Raw genomic sequence first — 20025 nt, 5'->3', positions numbered from 1 at the left:
TGTTACTGTGTTTGGCATATCGAATACGTCACGGGGAGCTTGCCGGGCTCTGCCGAGTGGGCGAGATACTCTTGGTAGCTTGCCGGGCTCTCCGAGAGGGGCAGAGGAATCGAACTCGGGTCAGCCATGCTGGCTGCGTGCACGGCAAACGCCCTACTGCTGTGCTATCGCTCCAGCCCTGATATACACAATACATGTGATTTATTATACAACCTCAGCACCGATATACACAATACATGAAATCATATAAGGCATGGGATGGAATTAAACACAGACTGGAGAGAATGTGAAAAATATCTGTGAAATTTAAAGAGGGATCACTATCTACTCCAAGATACACAACACACACACACACACACACACACACACACACAGGCAAGAGAGAACTGACAAAAGCAGCAGAGAGCTATAGGAACCTATAAACTATCATGTGACAGTTAAAGAAAAAAAATGTCAACTGGGATGGAAAAAAAATTTGAAAAATGATTGAATCTTTCCCAAATGTTCTTGAAATTGGGAAAGAAAAAAAGTTTAGAAAAAATGATTAAAGCTTTCCCAAATATTCTTTAACTACAAACCCCCTGAAATCTCAGAGTATCTTAATCAGGATAAAATTATAAGGAAGTTCACACTTGGGTACATCATACAAAAATAAGATTTTAAAGAAAAAATCTTCAAAACGAGCCAGAGCAAAGAGACATACACTGAAGTACGATTATGGCTGGCTTCTCATCATGAAAAAAAAATGATGCTATAAGACAACTGAACATTTAAAAAAATCTGAAAAATACACTTGTTAATTTAGAACTCAGCAAAACCGTCTCTGAGAAGAGAAGCCAAAGTAAGGACATTTTCAGGAAAAGGTTGAAAGAAATCTGCTGCTAATACACTTTAAGAAATGTGAAATGAAGCCCTTTGCATTGACACAAAATGATATCAGATGGATATTGCCCAATGAATGTGAAACATTGGAAATGGTATCTAGATGAGAATATCTAATATTTTTATTTAAAAATTTGAATAATTAACTATTTAAACTAAAGTATTTGCCACCTATGAGGTGTATAACATGCAGAAGTATAATGCGCCATAGCAAAAAGCATAAAAGACACGGATATATGTAAATTTTGTTGTCATGAGGTTTATAGATTGTGCAGAAATGGAACAATATTAATCCAAAGTGCACTGATAAGCGTGAGACTGTAAGTAGGGGAGTCGTCTTTGTTGTTGTTCTGTTTCGGGGGCCACACCCAGCGGTGCTCGGGGCTTATTCCCGGCCCTGCACTCAGTGGTCACTCCTGGTGGGCGAGGGGGCCACGTGGGAAGCTGGGACGGCACCCGGTCAGCCGTGGGCAAGGCGAGCACCTACCTGCTGTATTACCACTCGGCCCAAAGCCCTTCTTTTGAGAATGAAAGTGGTAACCGTAAGCACCAAGAGAAGAAACGGGAGAGGCAACGGCCAGAGAAGTGCTCAGTGGGCTCAAGGGAAGATGGGAAGCGTGGGGCTGGGGAGGAAGGAGACGGAACAGTCGGGACACTGGTGAGTGGTGCAAGTGTCGGCCTCTGTAGGCTGCACGACCCCCGGAATACAGAAGGGCGCGGGAGGGTGATGACTGCTGAGGTGGGCACAGGGGAGAAGTGTGGCTGACGGCATGGAACGGTGAAGGCGAGAGTACCACGGAGGAAAGGGGAGTTTATTAGTGTAATAAGAGGATCAAGCAGGAGGACAACGCAAACACGAAGACGATGCACCAAATAACATTCTAAACCCGTGAGGCAGAAGGAGTACCAGCTGTCAGCCTCTCCTCAAAAGGACAAATGTCACAGACGGAGAGAAGCTCTGAGGACTGGATCATGCGGTAGTTAGCCTCTGGCACCCATGGGTCTGATCCCTCACAAGCCAACCTCCTGAGCACTGCTAGGAGTGGCCCCTGGGAGCAATGTGGCAGGAGTTTCGCCCTACAAAGAGACGATTCTGACTCATAAAGTTCAATCATTGTATTAAAAATACTTTAACATTTTTAAGACTATCTAATAGAAACGGGCTGGAGCGATAGCACAGCAGGTCAAGCATTTGCCTTGCATGTGGCCAACCCAGGTTCGATTCCTTCACCCCTCTCGGAGAGCCCAACAAGCTACTGAGTGTAACCTGCCCGCACAGCAGAGCCTGGCAAGCTCCCCAGGGCGTATTTGATATGCCAAAAACAGTAACAAGCCTCACAATGGAGACGTTACTGGTGCCCGTGTGAGCTAATCGATGAACAATGGGAGGACAGTGATAGTGCTAAATGTTGGAGGGTGGTAACTGCATGGAGGACTCCGGGAAGAAGAGTCCCCTTGTAGAAGTTCCCAGTCCCAGGCCAGGAGACAATCCAGCACCTGCCTTGCCTGTGACCAACCACGGTCTAATGCCCAGCAGCAAACATGGTCCCCCAGACCCTGCCAGGAGTGATCCCTGAGCACAGAACCAGGAGTAAGCCCTAAGCACTGCCAGATATGGCCCCAAAACAATTTTTGTAAAAATGCAGTACCCGATTCTAATTCATATTCTGATTATTCTTACACTGTCAGCAGTTCGGCAAAAATCAGAGCTTCTTGATAAAATAGTTCTAAAAATGCACGTAAGATTAAAAACAGCCATCGTGTAAACATTTTCTCTTTCTAATATAACTGTCCATACAACAATATCCCATCTCCCTTGTTAAGACACAGATGCGTTCCGGGTGAGACTCGGGGCCCCGAGCTCCGGAAGCCCGTTCTTACCGGTGCGACTGGTTGTTGAGGTTGAGCGAGCCCGTCTGGTACATCTCCTCCAGCTGCTTCCGGTTCCCGAAGTACAGGGCGAGGTCCGTGGCGATGATGGCTTTGCGGATGATCTCCAGCACCTGCTCGTACTCGCTGGAGCTCAGGCTGGAGAAGATGTTGTGCCCCTCCAGCTGTGGGGAACACGGCAGTGAGCAGACGGCTCTGAGAGCACACGGCAGAGTGCGCTATCGTCAGCAAGTGCTCCAAGGGCCAGAGCCTGGAGCACACGGCAGAGTGAGCCGTAAGCAAGGATCTGAGGGCCAGAGCCCCGAGGGCCGGCCTAAGGCGGCTGGTACCCAAAGCACAGGTTCAAGAAAAACAAAAGGATGGTCCGAGCGCATATGCTGCCCGAGCCCATCTGCTGCTTGTGCCCACGTGGCCAAGCACATCCCTCTTGAGATGTGGACTTGCATGCTTTCGTGTCTAATGTCTAATGCTAGGATGTGTGTAGGGGCTCTCTCTGTCCTTGGAGAAGCTCGTGTTCTCTCTTGAGTACGTTTCTCTCTCTCTCTCTCTCTCTCTCTCTCTCTCTCTCTCTCTCTCTCTCTCTCTCTCTCTCTCTCCCCCCCTCCCTCCCTCCACACCTTAAACATCCTCCAAATAAAATCTATTTGTTTCAAAAAAAAAAAAAGGATGGTTCAAATTGCCTAATGAGGTAAGCGGCCAGTTAGACGTGTCTGTCGAAACCACGCCCAAAAGCTACGAAAATTACAGGAACATCTTCTGCTACTATAAGATTCCACTGATTGAAGTATACACTACCCAATTGAAAAAGCATTTCCAGTAAGTGAAGGACTTAAAACTAAAGTCTTTATTATCAGTTAAGACTGGAAATTAATGGGCTCAATTAACTGCATCATGGAATAACAACCTTTCTAAGGCCTCGAATAAAATGTTCCACAACCCCCAAGTGATGCCTGTCAGGGATGAAGAAGCCACGCGGTCAGCGCACGGTCACTGATGCGTGAGCTCCGACCTGCCCCCTACTGGGGCTCCTCAGAGATGGCCCTGCAGAGCGACACCCCCAGACGACGGGGCATCTGGACCCCATCAGCTCACCGTCACCCTTCTGCACAGGGGGCTCTGAAAACCTTTTTTACACTATTTTTTCCGAGATGGTAAGTTGGTGCTCATTAACTGACATCAAAATGGGTTGTTTTTAGTGAAGTTTAAAAAAAGGGGGGGGGTGAGGGAGGGTTGCCACAGACGCCTTCAGTTTGTGTAATTGTCAACTTTTAAAACTAACTTCATTATTCGTCAATACAGCTTAGGAAAAGTTCATTTTTAGTTGTTATCTCTTGCCTTAAGCTTGACGTATTGGCTGATGGATGAAATACTAAAAACCTCAAAACATTAAACATTTCTTCTCAAAACTAAATATCTGGCAATGGCTTCACTTCTCACGGCAGTGGAATAAGGCTGTGGGTGGACCACACGTTTTCAGTCATCAGACGATGCTACCGTGTATGTGGAAGGGTTCATACACACAATGACAAGGGCAGCAAATGCAGTTAGTTCCGGAAAATCACTCATGACACGTGGCTTTTGGAGAAAGCTCTTCCACATGCATGATTTCACTTCGAATGGTGAAATGTAAGAGACCGGGATCTCTATCTGAAGCATTTGCTGAAACACTAACGAGACTCTCCCCGACACGAAGAGAAACCTGTGCTTCTTGCATCTGCCGTTTGAGCGGACCCTAACAATGCCATCTGGCTTGAGGGGGTCTCCTGGGGTAGGGAAAGGGCCAAAGACCGACGCTCTCATGGGCCACACAAGGCAGAGCCCTCTCAGTGCTGCAGAACGGGCGATGGGTGAGGACCGTGGGGGATCCACACGACCCGCGAAACCCATGCTGACAGCTGGGATGTGTGAGTGGGCAGCCTCGCCCACCCCGGCCAGGCGTCTGCGCTGCTCTGCTCCCTGGGGGACACTGACCCGCACGCCCAGCCCCAAGAAGGTTCCAGACGGGAGCGAGTCGGCTCGGTGCTGGGGCCTCAGATACCCACGAGCACATCTTCGCCCTCCACCTCCAATAAACTGTGATGTCCAGGGTGAACGATGATTCCTGCCTGTCATCCGGGCTTCCTTAAATCCCTGAACTAGGCCTTTTATTTTGCACGCATTGGCGTGTGGCCCAGAGAATCGGGACCCTGTCTGTGCTACATCCCAAACCTGCGGAACTCCTGCATGAGCTCGGGTCTCTGAGGAGTGCCACGAACTGATCCATGAAGAACTATTTTACTTCTTGGCTTTTGTTTTGGGCCACACCTGGCGATGCTCAGGGCTTCCTCCTGGCTCTGCACTCAGGAATGACTCCTGGCGGTGCCTGGGGGCCCATATGGGATGCTGAGGATGAAACCTGGGTTGGCTGCATGCCAGGAAAATGCCCCCCCCCCCATACTGTGCTATCACTCCGGCTCCCTTAAGAGCTGTTTTTGTTTTTTGTTTTTTGTTTTTGTTTTGATTTTTGGGTCACACCCAGCAATGCACAGGGGTTTCTCCTGGCTCTGCACTCAGGAATTACCTCTGGCAGTGCTCAGGGGACCATACGGGATGCTGGGAACTGAACCCGGGTCAGCCACATGCAAGACAAATGCCCTACCCGCTGTGCTATGGCTCCGGCTCCCTTAAGAGCTGTTTTAAAGGCACTGATTTTGGCCGGACTCATTAAATGTTCCTTTGGTTACTTTTCAATATTAAAAAAAGTGGGGCAAGTTCAGAGGGCTTCGGAACGGCAGGCCCAGCACTCACTGCCACCTCCCTCTCTCCATACTGCCCAAGGGTCAGGGGAATAAATCACAATCACAATCACGACCATCCTGTTATTCGTCGATTGCCTCGAGCAGGCCCCAGTAACGTCTCTTCGTCCTAGCCCTGAGATTTTTTTAAAAAGTGCCATATTCAAGGCCCTTTCAGAGTTAGGAGAATGAGACCCATCCTTGTGACTGGTATTTGGCATATTGGGTACGCCACGGGGAGTTTGCCAGACTCTGCCAGGGGGTTAAATGAAAACATACAAATCAGCATAAGAAGGAGCCCCCACCCCTCAAGAGCAGCCCACACGCCTCTCGGAGTTTCAGTCTGACGGAAAGACAGTGAGCGAGGCGGGCTCCTCGAGGAGCTCTTGGCCCACCAGCGACTCTGTGAGAGCCCCTGGTAAGGCGCTGCTCGCATGACCAGGCCCTGCAGGGGGCTCAGGGGCTTCAAGGCCACAGCCTGCAGGGGGACCGAGGGACCACGAGGTGCTGGGGGCTGAGCGAGGCCCAGCCACGCGTCAGGCCTGCGCCTTAACCCGAGACCATCTCTCTGCCCCCAACACCATGGGTTTGGGAGATGAAAACTCTCGGTTTCAATCCCGTTCTGTCACCTGCTAACGGTGCGCCAAAGGGCTGATGTAATCTTGTGGGCATCACTGCTTCTGTAAAAGGAAAACGAGTAATGCCTCTCTTGTGGGTAACTGGAACAATTCCGAGTAACTACAAGTGCAAGTTCTAAGGTTCCCACTGCTGGTGAACTGGTGGCCGTGACGATGTGGGGCAGGTCAGCCAGGAGACCTGCAGCCCGAGCTCAGGGACAGGGGAGGACCCCACGCATGGCGGGAGTGATGTGCAGGGGCCTCCCCCCACCTCAAACTCCGTGTGGGGAGGCGCCGCGGAGCAGCCTGTGTGGAACTGCAGACTCCGGGGAAGGCAGCGTCGCTGCTGGAGCAGCAGGAACTACACTTCGTTCTGCAGACAGCAGATGACTTGGAAGAACGCGTTAATTACCACAGAAATGTTATCGCTATAAAAAGTTCGGAAAATGTCAGGGGACCCCAAGATGTTGGGTGCAAAAGCAGTCTGAACAGACTTCAAGTGTGAGACTAATAGCAACTGAGAATAACCATCCTGAACTGGTCTGCTCCATAAAATCCTGCTTCGGCGTACTGAGAATGGAACCGTCACGGACAGCGGAAGGTGACAGACCCGCTGCCCTGCGGGAGCAGCAGTCTCACACTATAAAGGCACGTGCTTGGCAGCAGGGTAAGCAAACCTCGGGGACCCCGTTCTCGGGTGCCCCAACTTCTGAGCAGTGGCTCCTGGCCCCAGGGGTCTCGCGTGCTTTCCGGGCTGAGGCCCTGAACCCTGCGTCCCAGGAGATGCAGCTGCTCCTGTCTGGATAGAGCTGGCTTCTGGCCTCTCTGGGTGCCCACATCAGAGACCTCCCGCTGCCCCCAGGCCTGGGGCTCAGGGTGGGGTGGGGGTGCTGCCGTCACCGGGCTGCAGTTCAGAGGAGGAGGGCACCACGCTCACAAGCACATTCCAGCACCAGGTGGGAAACCAGAGGCGCATTCATTTAGGGGCTCAGGACCCCACTGCCCGGGGGCCGCGGGAGGAGTGCCGGTGGCCTGCGTCTCACTGAGGGGGGGGGGGAGGAGGAGGAGGAAGAGGAAGAGGAGGAGGAGGAGTGGTGGGACGCGGTGGGGAAGCAGGACCCAGCACAGGCGCCAGGGCTCTTCTGGACACGCTGAACAGCCACAGCCCCGGGCCTGAGGCCTCGTGCGCCAGCTGAGAGTCGGGGTCACTCCCCACCCCAGGGGGCAACAGGAGGGGAGGGGTCGACCAGTGGAGCTCAGATGGGGCCAGGTGTGGGGGCGCGGGTGCCGGGAGGGAGGGCCGAGGGCGTCTCACTCTCACACGGCCATGCTGCAGGAAGCCCACCGCCTCTTGGGGAAGGTGGCCCCGGCAAACAGCTCCTCGCCGAGGGACAGGCGGGCAGCTTGGGCCGCCCGGGTTCTGAGTCTCGACAGCACTGCACGTGGTGTGCGCCTACAAGGACGTGGGGGCAGGGCCCACGCAGATGTGTCCAGATGCAGAGAAACAGGGCAGATCCCTGCATGTGGATGCATGCCCCTGTCCTGCGGGGCACCGAGCCCGGGGCCCGGGAAAGCGAGCATGCGGCCATGAGCTCCCCACGTGGATGCCAGGCTGCGCCGGTGCTGGGAGCACTTCCCAGGGAGCACTGCCCAGGGAGGCCAGTGAGGAGCCCCTGGGGCAGCAGGACGGGGTGCCTCCCCCTGGTTCCCAGGGTGAGGCCTGGGCTCTGCAGGAAAGGGGACCGGGGCCCAGAGCTCAAATCTTCCTCACCCAGCAGCCAGCAGTGGCCAGAGGCTGGGGCGCCCCTGACCCCCAAGTGAGGGTTCTGACCCAGACAGGCTGACGGCAGCGGCCAGAAACCAGGCCCGCCATCAAGTCGGGCGTGCACTAGGTTCTGGGGCAGCCTGGGGGACTGGGCGTCCAGTGCCCGAGGCGGGAAGAGGCCGTGTCCGCCCTACGCCAGGAACGTCTCCGAGCCAATCAAGGGAAAAGCGCAAAGGGAGAAACGGCCGCACGTGCATGGGAACCCGCGACCCCCAACTCGGGGACCGCAAAGCCGAGAGCACCCCAGTCGGGCACGGGCGAGTCTTGTGGCGCCAGCCGCAGGGCAGGGTCTGTCCGGCTCCCCTTGGGCGCGGGCTCACCTGCAGGATGGACACGGTCTGCGAGAAGTGGTGCTGCTCCATGGTGGACGTGGAGTAGAGGGCGGCCAGCGGGTGGTCGAACTTCTGCAGGTAGCTGTTGCTGAAGCCCCGGTGGTCCAGGTCGTGGCACAGGCAGGCGATGAGCAGCCCCTTGCGCTGCGGGGAGAGACAGGCACACGTGTCCCCTGGGCACACGGGTTCCCCAGCACACGTGTTCCTGCAGCACGCATGTACCCGGAGCACACGTGTTCCCTGGAGCAAACGTGTTCCCAGGAGCATATGGGTTCCCTGGAGCACACGTGTTCCCAGGAGCACACGTGTTCCCAGGAGCACACGTGTTCCCAGGAGCACACGTGTTTCTAGGAGCACACATGATCCCTGGAGTATACATGTTCCCAGAGCACACATGTTCCCAGAGCACACATGTTCCCCAGAGCACACGTGTTCCCGGAGCACACGTGTTCCCTGGCACACATGTGTTCCCTGGAGCACACATGTTCCTTGGAGCACACATGTTCCCAGAGCATACATGTTCCCAGAGCACACGTATTCCTGGAGCACACCTGTTCCCCAGAGCACTCATGTTCCCCAAGCACTCATGTTCCCAGGAGCACACATGATCCCTGGAGCACATGTGTTTCCAGAGCACACGTCTTCCTAGAGCACACGTGTTCCCGGGGCACCAGCTCTGGCTCCCTCGCCCTCACAGCGGCCTGCAGAGAATCTCAGTGCTCCGTCACGCCTGTCCTTGAGCTGAGCAGCTGGCGGTCACCCACTCTGGAGCTCCTCAGAGGCTGTGGGGGCCGCGGGCTCCTCCACGCCACAGGCGCCCACCGTGCGCTAACCTGCCAAGCTCCGACTGGCGAGTTTGGTTAAAAGTAAGAATCAAGTAATTCCCCAAGAATTACCCTTGTTGGCCACTTTTCTCCATGACTAAATCAAACAATAGTTTTTACTTGCTCCACGGGAGAGCAAACACCTCTTTATAAAGCATATTTTCGATACAGTCATGTTATTTGGGGATCATTTTCAGTCAAAAACATCTGAGTTTAAAACTATGTAACTCTAAAAAGAGGAGCCAACTGAGCAACACAATTTTATTCGTCAAAAGTTGCCACTTCTGAATACAAATCTAACTGTAATTCGGAAATATAAACGCCACAGTTCTCCGACCCACCAGCTGAGTTAGGGCAGAGAGTAAGGCGTTGCTTTCTCAACGGCCTGAAGGAGAAAACGCCGGCGCTCAAGTGTATTCTGGGGAACACGTGCGATCGGACTATCTGTGACGGGCGAAACTCTGAGACCGCTGGCACCCACTCATCAGCTAGATAAAGCCCCTTGCGTCTCGGGCAAAGGAAAACCTCCGGGAGGGGCCCTGCGAGGCCGCCAGCTAGAGCCAGGATGGTCCTGAGAGAAAAAGGGGGTGGGGGAGGCTCCATGGGGGAGACAGGAGTGGGAGACGGGAAGGGGGTCCCAGACGGCCCCTCAGGGCAGGAACCGGGGAGGGGCTCAGGGGGGGCTCCATGGGCTGGGACCAGGCGGGCAGCAGCTTTTCTCCCCACTTCTCTGCCCTGGAGGCAGAGGCTGCAGCGTCTGTGACGCTGGTTCTGCAGAATCTGAGCGGGAGCCTGGCTGGGGCTTGTGGCGTGAGGCGGTCAACGCACACGCGAGAACAGCCTCCAGGCCTCGGTGTCCCCACCCTGGGTATGAGCCAGCTCTGGGAGCCAGAGATCTTGCCCAGACGCCCGCCTGTGGCGAGAGGAGGCAGGGTCGGGGTCAGTGGGCTCGGGGCGCACCCACCTCCAGGTCCGTGAAGAGCCCTTTGTTGTTCTGCAGGATGGCGTACATGCAGTGGGCAACCGTCACCGCGTGCTTCCAGTTGTGGTAGGGAACCCGCCGGTAGTTCTTCTTCACTGACATGATGAAGCGGCAGAGCTTCTCCAGGTCAAAGCTGCAGGCAGGAGACACCCAGGCTGAGGCGCGTCCCTGAGACACCCTGGGCTGAGGGTCACGTCCCCGAGACACCCTGGGCTGAGGGTCACGTCCCTGAGACACCCTGGGCCTAGGGTCACGTCCCTGAGACACCCTGGGCCGAGGGTCATGTCCCTGAGACACCCTGGGCTGAGGGTCACGTCCCCGAGACACCCTGGGCCGAGAGTCACGTCCCTGAGACACCCTGGGCTGAGGGTCATGTCCCTGAGACACCCTGGGCCGAGGGTCATGTTCCTGAGACACCCTGGGCCAAGGGTCACGTCCCTGAGACACCCTGGGCTGAGGGTCACGTCCCTGAGACACCCTGGCATGAGGGTCACGTCCCTGAGACACCCTGGGCTGAGGGTCACGTCCCTGAGACACCCTGGGCCGAGGGTCACGTCCCTGAGACACTCTGGCATGAGGGTCACGTCCCAGAGACACCCTGGGCCGAGGGTCATGTCCCTGAGACACCCTGGGCTAAGGGTCACGTCCCTGAGACACCCTGGGCCGAGGTTCATGTCCCTGAGACACCCTGGGCTGAGGGTCACGTCCCCGAGACACCCTGGGCCGAGAGTCACGTCCCTGAGACACCCTGGCATGAGGGTCACGTCCCTGAGACACCCTGGGCCGAGGGTCACGTCCCCGAGACACCCTGGCATGAGGATCATGTCCCTGAGACACCCTGGGCCAAGGGTCATGTCCCTGAGGCACCCTGGGCTGAGGGTCATGTCCCTGAGACACCCTGGGCCGAGGGTCATGTCCCTGAGGCACCCTGGGCCGAGGGTCACGTCCCTGAGACACCCTGGGCTGAGGCCCCAAGGACATAGGCAGTGTCGTGAGGAGTGGCTCATTCCACTGGCTGTATCAACCCAAACACTCCATCGGCACAGTGCTCGCAGAGGACTGGCAATGGACCATGTCCGAATCCCGACAGCCTTTCTCATCCAGTCACTGGCTGTCAGGACTTAGCTCAGGCCCCAGCAACCATCTTGAAGGACTCACGACAGCTTGAACAAAGTGTCTCCGCCTAGCACCGAGAAGAGGAAACTTAGGGACCGGAGTGTGGGCTCAAAGGGAAGAGCACACGCCTGCACGCGGACCCCCACGGGGCACTGAGTGCCCAGAGCAGGGAGAGTGGAAGAGAGGAGCCCTTGCCTCTCTGCGTGCCTGCCCCAAACGAGGGTTCATAAAACATTCAAATCAATAACCTGCATTTTTCTCTTTGCAAAAATTTCAGTGACCCTGAAGTACAGGAGAGCCCTGTTAGGAATTCCAGTTGGCAATTTCTTAAGAAAGTCACTCGGGTTCCCCCTGAGAGACCGGGGTCCACTCAGGAGTCTACTCAGCCGAGGGGGAGACGCCGAGCCTCTGACTGGCCCTTGACAAATGAGCCCGGGGAAGAGAGAGAAGTCACGCCTGCAGTTAAGTGTGTTGAGCTGTGAACAATCACATACAGGCCATAGGGCGCTGCAAAGAGGCCGGGGAAAGAGGGAAGCAGGACTCAGCAAAGGAAATGCTGACCGGGTCAGCACCAGGACGCCTGCTGCCTCTTGGGTGTTCTCTACTGACTCGGACATTAAAACACACAAGTTCACCCCAAGTCGGTGCTCATTCCAGGCACTGCATGAGGGGGCCTGAGCACGGCATTCAGCTGGGCAGTTCCCAGTCTCGGTCAGCCACAGGCACCTGAAGCTCCACACCGTCAGGCACCCGCACCGAGACTCCCCTAAAGTCCCCTGCACCTCCCCCTGTGGTCCCCTGCCCACCCCTCACTCCTACAGTCCCCTCATGCCCACCCGCCCCTGAGTCCCGGCACCTCCACTGTGTCCTCCCCTGCCTGTCCTCCATGCCCTCGCGGAACGGGACAGCCACACGCCAGCACCCTGACGCCGTCCTGGAAGCCCTGCCCTTGGTGCCAGCAGCTGACCCTCTTCTGCTTTGTTCTGCTTGGTGGCGGGAGCCCAGCCAGTGGTGTCGGGCCTTACTCCTGGCTCTGTGCTCGGGATCCTTCTGGGGCGGGTGAGGGGCCAGATTCAGTGCCCGGGAGTGAGCCAGGTCCGGTATGCTCAGGCAAGTGCCTGAAGCTCTCAGGTCCGGAGCCCCCTTTCAGACTAGAGAGCACGAGATGCCCTGTTCTGAGGGACCCTGACCAAGAGGCGGGCCACGTGGCGGGGAGGGCCCTGAGCATCACTTGGGCTTGAGAGTCGGGGGTTCCTACCAGGACTGCCCGCAGGACCGGTGCACCATGTAGACGAAGATCCCCGGCCACATGTTCTCAAAGGGACCGATGTCAAAGTGGAAGCTGCAAGCAGAGAGCCAAGTAAGTGCCCGTCAGAGCGTGCCGGGAAACAGTGATTCCGCCCCTCACTGTCCACCAGAACATCTCAGAGTCAGTGGGGTCTGTGGGCGCCTCTCCGTCCCTGCTCACCACCCCCCACAGAGGGGGCGCCCGTATTTAAGCTGAGACTGAGCTTTCTGTTAAACCACCCGTGAAAGAGGTTCCGCGGGGATGTCAAAGCAATGAAAAAGCTTTTAAAACATCGTGCATATTACACATGCACATTATACCCACAACTCACTGATAAGGTCTGCAAACTTTATCAGGAGTATTTTTGGCCATTTAACATTGCACTGAGTTGTCCAACAGATTTCTGAATTACATGCACACATAAAAATACATAATCATATGCAGACAAACAAAGAACCTAAGGCCACTGGGCACCAGCAGGCTAGAACACTTCCAGTTCTGCACAGAAGTAATTTTTAAATATTTATTCTACTTAAATCCAGATTTTTTGAAAAAAATATAAACACCCAAGTCACCCCCGAGCTGTCGCTGGCTGACAAAGTGGCCACAGGAGCTGCTTCCCTTCAGCCACCAGCTTCCTGACATGAAGCGTGAGTGGCCGGCATGCCAGCCGCCCAGGACTCCGCGGTGTGGGTGGGCGTCCTGCAAGTGCTGGGCTCGAGGTTCGCAGAGCCAGCACCGACCTCACAGGCCCAGGGTTCTGCCCCTGCTCTGGACGCTATTCCTGAGTCCAGCAGCTCTGACCAGTGTACTGCAAACCATCAGGGAACTTGGGAGAACCCTTACTCACTAGGACTGGCCACTGCAAACTGGGAGAGATGCACAGGGCAGGGCAGGGGAGGGCTCTGCTGCCCCTCCTGACAGAACCATCTCTGGCCACCGGTCACTGTCTCCCCCTTGTTCCTGCCTTCCTGGGTGGGGCTGGTCAAGCAGTTGGTTACTCTGATGATTATCCCCACCCGTTCATCAGCCCAGGTGCAGGAGTGGCTGGGAAAAGCTTATCAGAAATAACGGATGAAGCCCCTCACTCAGGTCACTAGGACACCACCAGGGCTTGGGACCCCGTGCCAGGGACCTGCGAGTAGGCCCCAGGCCCATTTCCTATGACAGCATGGCCCATGCCACTACTGGGGGCGCATTAAAGATCTTTAAGAGATCACCTGAGCAGAACCCGACTGGAATGAGGCCAGGCTAGAGCGGAGGCGGCTGGAGCTCCGTGCGCCCCAAGGGGAGCGAGGGCCCCTGACCAGTCACTGCTGGCTGCGAGCGGGAAGCCCAGGCTGAGGGCGAGGCTTCATCCCTGTGGAGATGTCTGTCCGACGCCTTGTCTCACTCCACATGACCAGTTTAGTCACAAGAGCAACCCAGCTCTGGGCTCCTCGAAGGCTTTCCCTGCACCCTGGAGAGTGTCGCTTGTGCTTACAAGGGGCCGCATCACTGTGACCACAGTGCGGGTGCGGGGCCAGGGAGCCCAGCCAGGAGGCCGAGGGCACAGAGCCCCCAACTCCGGGACCTCGCGTTTCTCTGACACGGAGCCTCAGATTTCTGCGGGAAACCCCCCGAGACACGTGCAGGTTGCCGGGGCTAGTGAGACTTGGATGGGGGGCGGCCGTTCTTGGCACGCGCAAGTATCAGACGGGAAGCACCCCGAAGGGCAGAGGCAGGACGAGCACCAATACCGAGTGCAGCCCGGCTGACGCGACCCTCTCCCCGCCTCCTGGGAAACGGGGCGGCCGCGGTACTCACAGCTCGACGTCCTTGCAGAGCTGGTGCGGGAGGCTGAAGCGCATGAGGCCCTGCCACTCCTCGGCCGTGCAGATGCTGTGGTAGGACAGCTTCTCCATGGTGACCCGGTAGATGCACTCCGAGTGCCGGATTCGGTGGTACATCTGCAGCAGACCAGCCGGCAGAGACTCGTCACGAGGGGGCGGGGGGCCGGCTCGCTGGTTTGCTGAGCTCGGGGGTCACACCTGCCGACGCTCAGGGTCAGGGGCCACTCCCTAGCCGTGGGACGGCGGGGGACCAGCCTGCGTGGTGCTGGGGTCGGACTCAGATCCCCGTCAAGCAAAGCCTGTGCGCTGCCTGCTGAGCCATCCCACGGGCCCCAGGGAGAATGCTGAGAGTCGAGTCATTGAATTCCAGATATCACTCCGTGGTGGTGGAGAACGGGCACCGGTGGAGGGATGGGGACTTGATCATTATATAATTGAAACCCAAGCACAAAAATTTGTAAGTCTACAACTGCACCCCATGGTGTTTAACTAATAAAAAAAATTAAAATAAATAATAAAAATAAATAATAAAAAATAATAAAATAATAAATAATAATAATAATTTTAAAAATTAAAATAAATTAAATAAATAAATAAATAAATTCCAGATATCAGGATAAGTGATAAGGGCTGGAGTGATAGCACAACGGTAGGGCGTTTGCCTTACACGCGGCCAACATGGCCGACCCGAGTTCGATTCCTCCGCCCCTCTCGGAGAGCCCGGCAAGCTACCGAGAGTATTCGATGTGCCAGACACAGTAACAACAAAGTCTCCAATGGAGACGTTACTGGGCCCGCTCGAGCAAATCGATGATCAATGGGAGGGCCCTTACTTTCTTTACTTACTTTATCAGGATAAGTGTCAGAATCATAATTAAAATGATTACTATCCATTAACTCTACTTCCATTTCCACGTATACTGAAGAGTCCCGATCCCGTGGCTAAGAAGACACACAGCTGTGCTTTAGAGATAGATGTCTATTTTAAATGATAAGCGTCATAATTCTGACACTTAACTGACGCGTATTAAGAGCTCAGCAAAGGTCACTTCTCTAGACAGTATCTCCAGGGAGCGAGATCACGTGATATCTATCTGCTACTGCCGTATTCTTGGAATCACCACCAGAGTGGCGTGAGGAAAACGACTGTTGTCTACAAGCCACGAGTCTCTGGTATTTGGTGAAGGCAGCCTGAACAGACCGAGACAGAGCCTAAATGGATCAAGAGCTCCACCGTGGAATATTATACAGCTAGAAGGAATGATGAAATCATGCAATTCCCTGCAACATGGATGAAGCTGAGAGAGAGCATGCTAAATGAAGTCAGCCAGAAGGCGGACCAACACAGATGATCTTGCATGTATGTGACGTTTAGAATCATCGGACAGGGTAAATGCTGTGGTTTAGGGGGGGAGCCTGGGTCATGGCCAGAGTATAGGGAGGAGGAAGAAGAAAGAGGAGGGGAAGGGGAAGCAGATGAGAAGCGGCAGGGCCGGGCCAGAGGGGCCAGGCACATTGGGATGTTAAGGAATGAGAGAGCTAAACATCCAACCCACACTGGGATCGCGAGACCCAAACACTAACCACGAACTCCCGAAGGGGCCGGTGAAGACGGGAGACCAGGACGGGGGCTTAGAGGAGAGGGGCCGCCGAGAGCACTGGTGGGAAAAGGGATCCCTAAAGCTCAGCTCTCAGTAGGTGGCAAGTCACAGTGCTTCCGTGAAATAAAATTCCCTAAGAAGAGCTAAGAAGTTCATTTCCCGTCTTCTTTTGCAAAACATGCAGCTTCATTTACATGCTCTCAAAGCACTCGGACTCAGCATCTCCAAACATAAACCATCCCGACGAAATGTCCAATTACAAAGTATTTTCATTCTTTCATTCAAGCTTTTGTCTTATTAGAGCACCGTGAATTATAAAGTCATTCACAGTTGTTTTTTGACATGATGAAGTTTTTTTCCCTTTCCCTTACAGAAACAAAGATTGTCACTGTCCTCCCATTGTTCATCGATTTGCTCGAGCGGGCCCAGTAACGTCTCCATCATGAAACTTTGTTGTTACTGTGTTTGGCATATTGAATCCATCACGGGGAGCTTGCCAGGCCCTGCCATGCAGGCGAGATCCTCTCGGTAGCTTGCCGGGCTCTCTGAGGGGGGCGGAAGAATTGAACTCAGGTCGGCCATGTTGGCTGCTTTCAAGGCAAATGCCCTACCCATTGTGCTATCGCTCCAGCCCACAGAAACAAAAATTGGGAGGCAACAAGTAGTAAAATATAATAGATTTTCTTTGAAAGTTATGAGAAGGGTGTGTGTGTGGAGGGGGGCGTAGAGAGAGACAGAGACAGAGAGAGACAGAGAGAGAATACAGCCTTCTCCAATGGTGGAGAGCACCCCCAGGACATCCAATGTTCAAGTATGAAGACACAAAAGCAAACATTTCAAGAGTGCGACGCAGTCACCCGTGCTTGGGCCCCACGTGGCAGCAGCCCCACGGGCAATGCGTGGCTGGTCTCCTATATGGAGCCCTCGAGTTGCACTGCTAATTGGGATCCTTTAAGTTAGTGGAAACACATTTAGCCATCATGTGGATGACTAGCACAGAAGCACACCATGTCAGCCCGGCATTATATTCTAATGCACAAACTCAGAAGTTCAAACATGGAAGTGTTACAAGTGTGCTTTTAAAATATCTTATTACTGAGGGTGGCTCTTTGTTTCTATATATTACAAATGCATCTGTGAAAATGAAAACACTGAAATGTCCTGTATCTTATTAACCATAAAGCCTTTTCTTCAATGCTCAGAGTTGGTAGCACCAAGCGTGGTTCCGTCTATTTATTTCAGCATTTATGTACCCAGAGAGGCTGTCCCTGAGAGGCAGGACAAGAAATGGGCGAACACAGATGGATAAAGGCACTGTTAGCTGTTTCGAACTGTATCACTGTATCACTGTCATCCCATTGGTTGTCCAATTACTCGAGCGGACACCAGTAACGTCTCTATTCCTCCCAGCCCTGAGATTTTAGCGGCCTCTTCTTACTTGTCTTTTCCCAACGATTAGAGGCTCTTTCAGGGTCAGGGGAATGAGACCTGTTGTCGTTACTGTATTTGGCATATTGAATATACCACGGGGAGCTTGCCAGGCTCTGCCTGTGAGGGCAGGATACTCTTGGTAGCTTGCCAGCCTCTCCGAGAGGCATAAGCTGTTTCAAACATTTAAATAAAATAGTTTTAGTCTCTAACCCCTAATATTTTTGGCTAAAATTTTAACTTATTTCTATTTTCCCTCATGTCAATCACCAAATCCTATAAGCCAATCAAATGTACCTTCTATACTATCAAATGGCTTCCCAACCAACAGAGGCCAATGGTGCAGGGGCCGAGACGGTGCACTAGGTAGGGTGCCCACCTACACACCGCTGATCCAGTACGGGTCCAAAACACACCCTCCCCCTCAAGAGTCAATGAAAGTCATGATCAGAGAGACTAATCAGTTCAATGTCACTTCATAAAATAAATCATAAAAAATATCGTACTTTTAAAAAATACAGAAGGGAATAGGTGGAACAACAGAAGGGGGAGAAGGATTAAAAGATTTTACACCTCTGTGAAAATCGGAGTGAGCTGCGTTTCCTGACAAAAAGACCAGGACGGTCAGAACGAGTAAAGGACCAAGACTCTCACTGTAAGCGTGAAGCCCTTGGGGGCAAGGACTGAGCAGCGGGGCCAGTGGCAGGACAGGAGGGCACGTGTATCCAATCAGACCCAGGCGGGGAGAGGATATCCTCCTCAGGACAGGGCGGCTGGACAGGACACACCAGGCCCCAACACTGTCCGATGGCCACAAAAGGCACAGAGGCGGGCAGTGAGGCCTGAGGACGACCTGGCGTCCGTCTTCATTAGCACTGGCCCTACCATGCACCAAAGTGAAACATTACCATCAGCTAAGCATACAAACCCAAGCTACAAAACTCGTGGAAACGAGAAGCCCGGGAGAAACTCTGCACTGGTGCGCTGGGGATATGGTTCTTTGGTGCGATGCTGGATTGTGATCAAGGGAGGGAGCACCAACGCTCCCCTCAGGATGGAAAACTGCTCCAGAGAGAAGCTGTCAGGAACACAGAGAATTAAACAAAACGGCCCACTGGGAAGAAATATTCGCATAATAAAAAGTACCTGAAAATCCACTTTTATCGAAGATACAGAAAGAGCTATCCAAACCTGGCCATGACAAAATGATCACAAACATAACCCAGAAGAGATTTGGGAAGACACAGAGATGGCAGAGGTGGAGGAAGCGGAACGGACGGCGGGTGCCTGGCCGCCAAGGGGCCTGTCCACTCTGGAGGCAGTTCTGCACTTCGCTGAAGGTTATCTGCACCCACAAAGGTCCGTCTGGTGCTGCCCCAGGGAGCTGAGAGGTGGCCACAGAGACTGACACAGCGGAGTCTCCCCGGCCTCTGAGCGAGCAGCCCCCCGTGAAAGCCACCCGCAGGCAGCCCACAGTCTGGGAAAACCATGGGTCAGACTTCTACACCATGGCGGAGGAAAGGACTGACTGTGCGTGGGACTCCACCGCAAATCTCAAACTCGTTCTATTGAGAGCACGCAGCCAGATCAGCGCAGGCATGGTATGATTCCATCATGTGAAGTCACCCTAGAAACAGCAAGGGATATGCACGGATGATAGGCAAGTTGAGGGTGATAAACCACCGGGGTGCGAGAGGAAGGATGGTGGGAGAGTAAGGAAGAGGAATCCCAGAGGGGCCCAGAGAACTGGTGGGGGGTGGATGTTTCGTTCTGCCGATGGTAGAGTGGAGACTCACTGCACTGTGCTCGCAACCCACCTTCAGTGCGGAATGCACCTATAACCCAACTCTGTTATTTAAAAATTGTCCAGCTCCCAGAATTGTTAAAGGCATGTGATGATTGGTGCCCTTGTTACACACATTTCAGGAAAAGAGGTCTCAGAACAGTGAGGAAATGTGAAAACAGCCGTTTCCAAAGTGTTTCTACCCGAAGACCTCCAGAACCAGCCACAGCCATGCCTAAGACCACTCTCCACACGTTCAGACAAGCCTCATGCATGAAGGAACCAGCAGAGGCATATGGGACCCAGGGCTGAGATCTCCAAGCCTGCTCAGATTGGGACTGGGCCTCCTCCAGCCAGATCCCCCAACTTCCAGTAGGTAAGCATGACACACACCAACTGCCCCTAGTGGCGCCATGTAATCCCATCAATGGCCAAGACCCAGAGACTCTAAAACCCAGCTCCTGGAAGCGCACAGCCACGAATGCTTACTTAATCTTACTATCTAGTTCTTACTCTGGAGAACCTGGCAGGCTACCGAAAGTGTCCTGCCCACACGGCAGAGTCTGGCAAACTCCCCCTGGCATATTCAATATGCCAAAACCCAGTAACAATGATGAATCTCATTCTCCTGACCCTGAAAGAGCCTTGAATGTGGCACTCGCTAAAATCTCACGGCTAGGACGAAGGAGACATTACTGGGGCCTGCTCAAGGCAATCGATGAACAGCAGGATGACAGTGATACAGTGATTCTCCCCTTAGCATGAGTCTACTTGCCAGATGCACCCAAACTTCTAGTTAGCGGGTCACTTGCACATTGAAAGTTCTGATTAAATGCTGTGCTTCTCTGAAT

At 53.9% G+C, this 20025-nt stretch overlaps 1 protein-coding gene across 1 annotated transcript in view; it reads right to left on the bottom strand.

The window, feature by feature from the left end:
• The window catches only part of PDE10A (phosphodiesterase 10A), a 253490-nt gene that overhangs the window by 14990 nt on the left and 218475 nt on the right, over window positions 1-20025 (bottom strand). Inside the window, exons 14-18 of the mRNA XM_056126308.1 lie at window positions 14337-14479; window positions 12501-12584; window positions 10109-10259; window positions 8309-8464; window positions 2764-2936 (exon numbers count right to left, since the gene is read on the bottom strand). Coding sequence (XP_055982283.1) covers window positions 2764-2936; window positions 8309-8464; window positions 10109-10259; window positions 12501-12584; window positions 14337-14479 — 707 coding nt within the window. The remainder of the gene's footprint in view (window positions 1-2763; window positions 2937-8308; window positions 8465-10108; window positions 10260-12500; window positions 12585-14336; window positions 14480-20025) is intronic.

This window comes from Sorex fumeus, unplaced genomic scaffold (assembly GCF_029834395.1).
Source record: "Sorex fumeus unplaced genomic scaffold, SorFum_2.1 ptg000061l, whole genome shotgun sequence".
Classification (NCBI taxonomy): Eukaryota; Metazoa; Chordata; class Mammalia; order Eulipotyphla; family Soricidae; genus Sorex; species Sorex fumeus.
The sequence above is the reverse complement of the archived record's forward strand: the minus strand, read 5'-3'. Positions and strand labels throughout refer to the sequence as shown.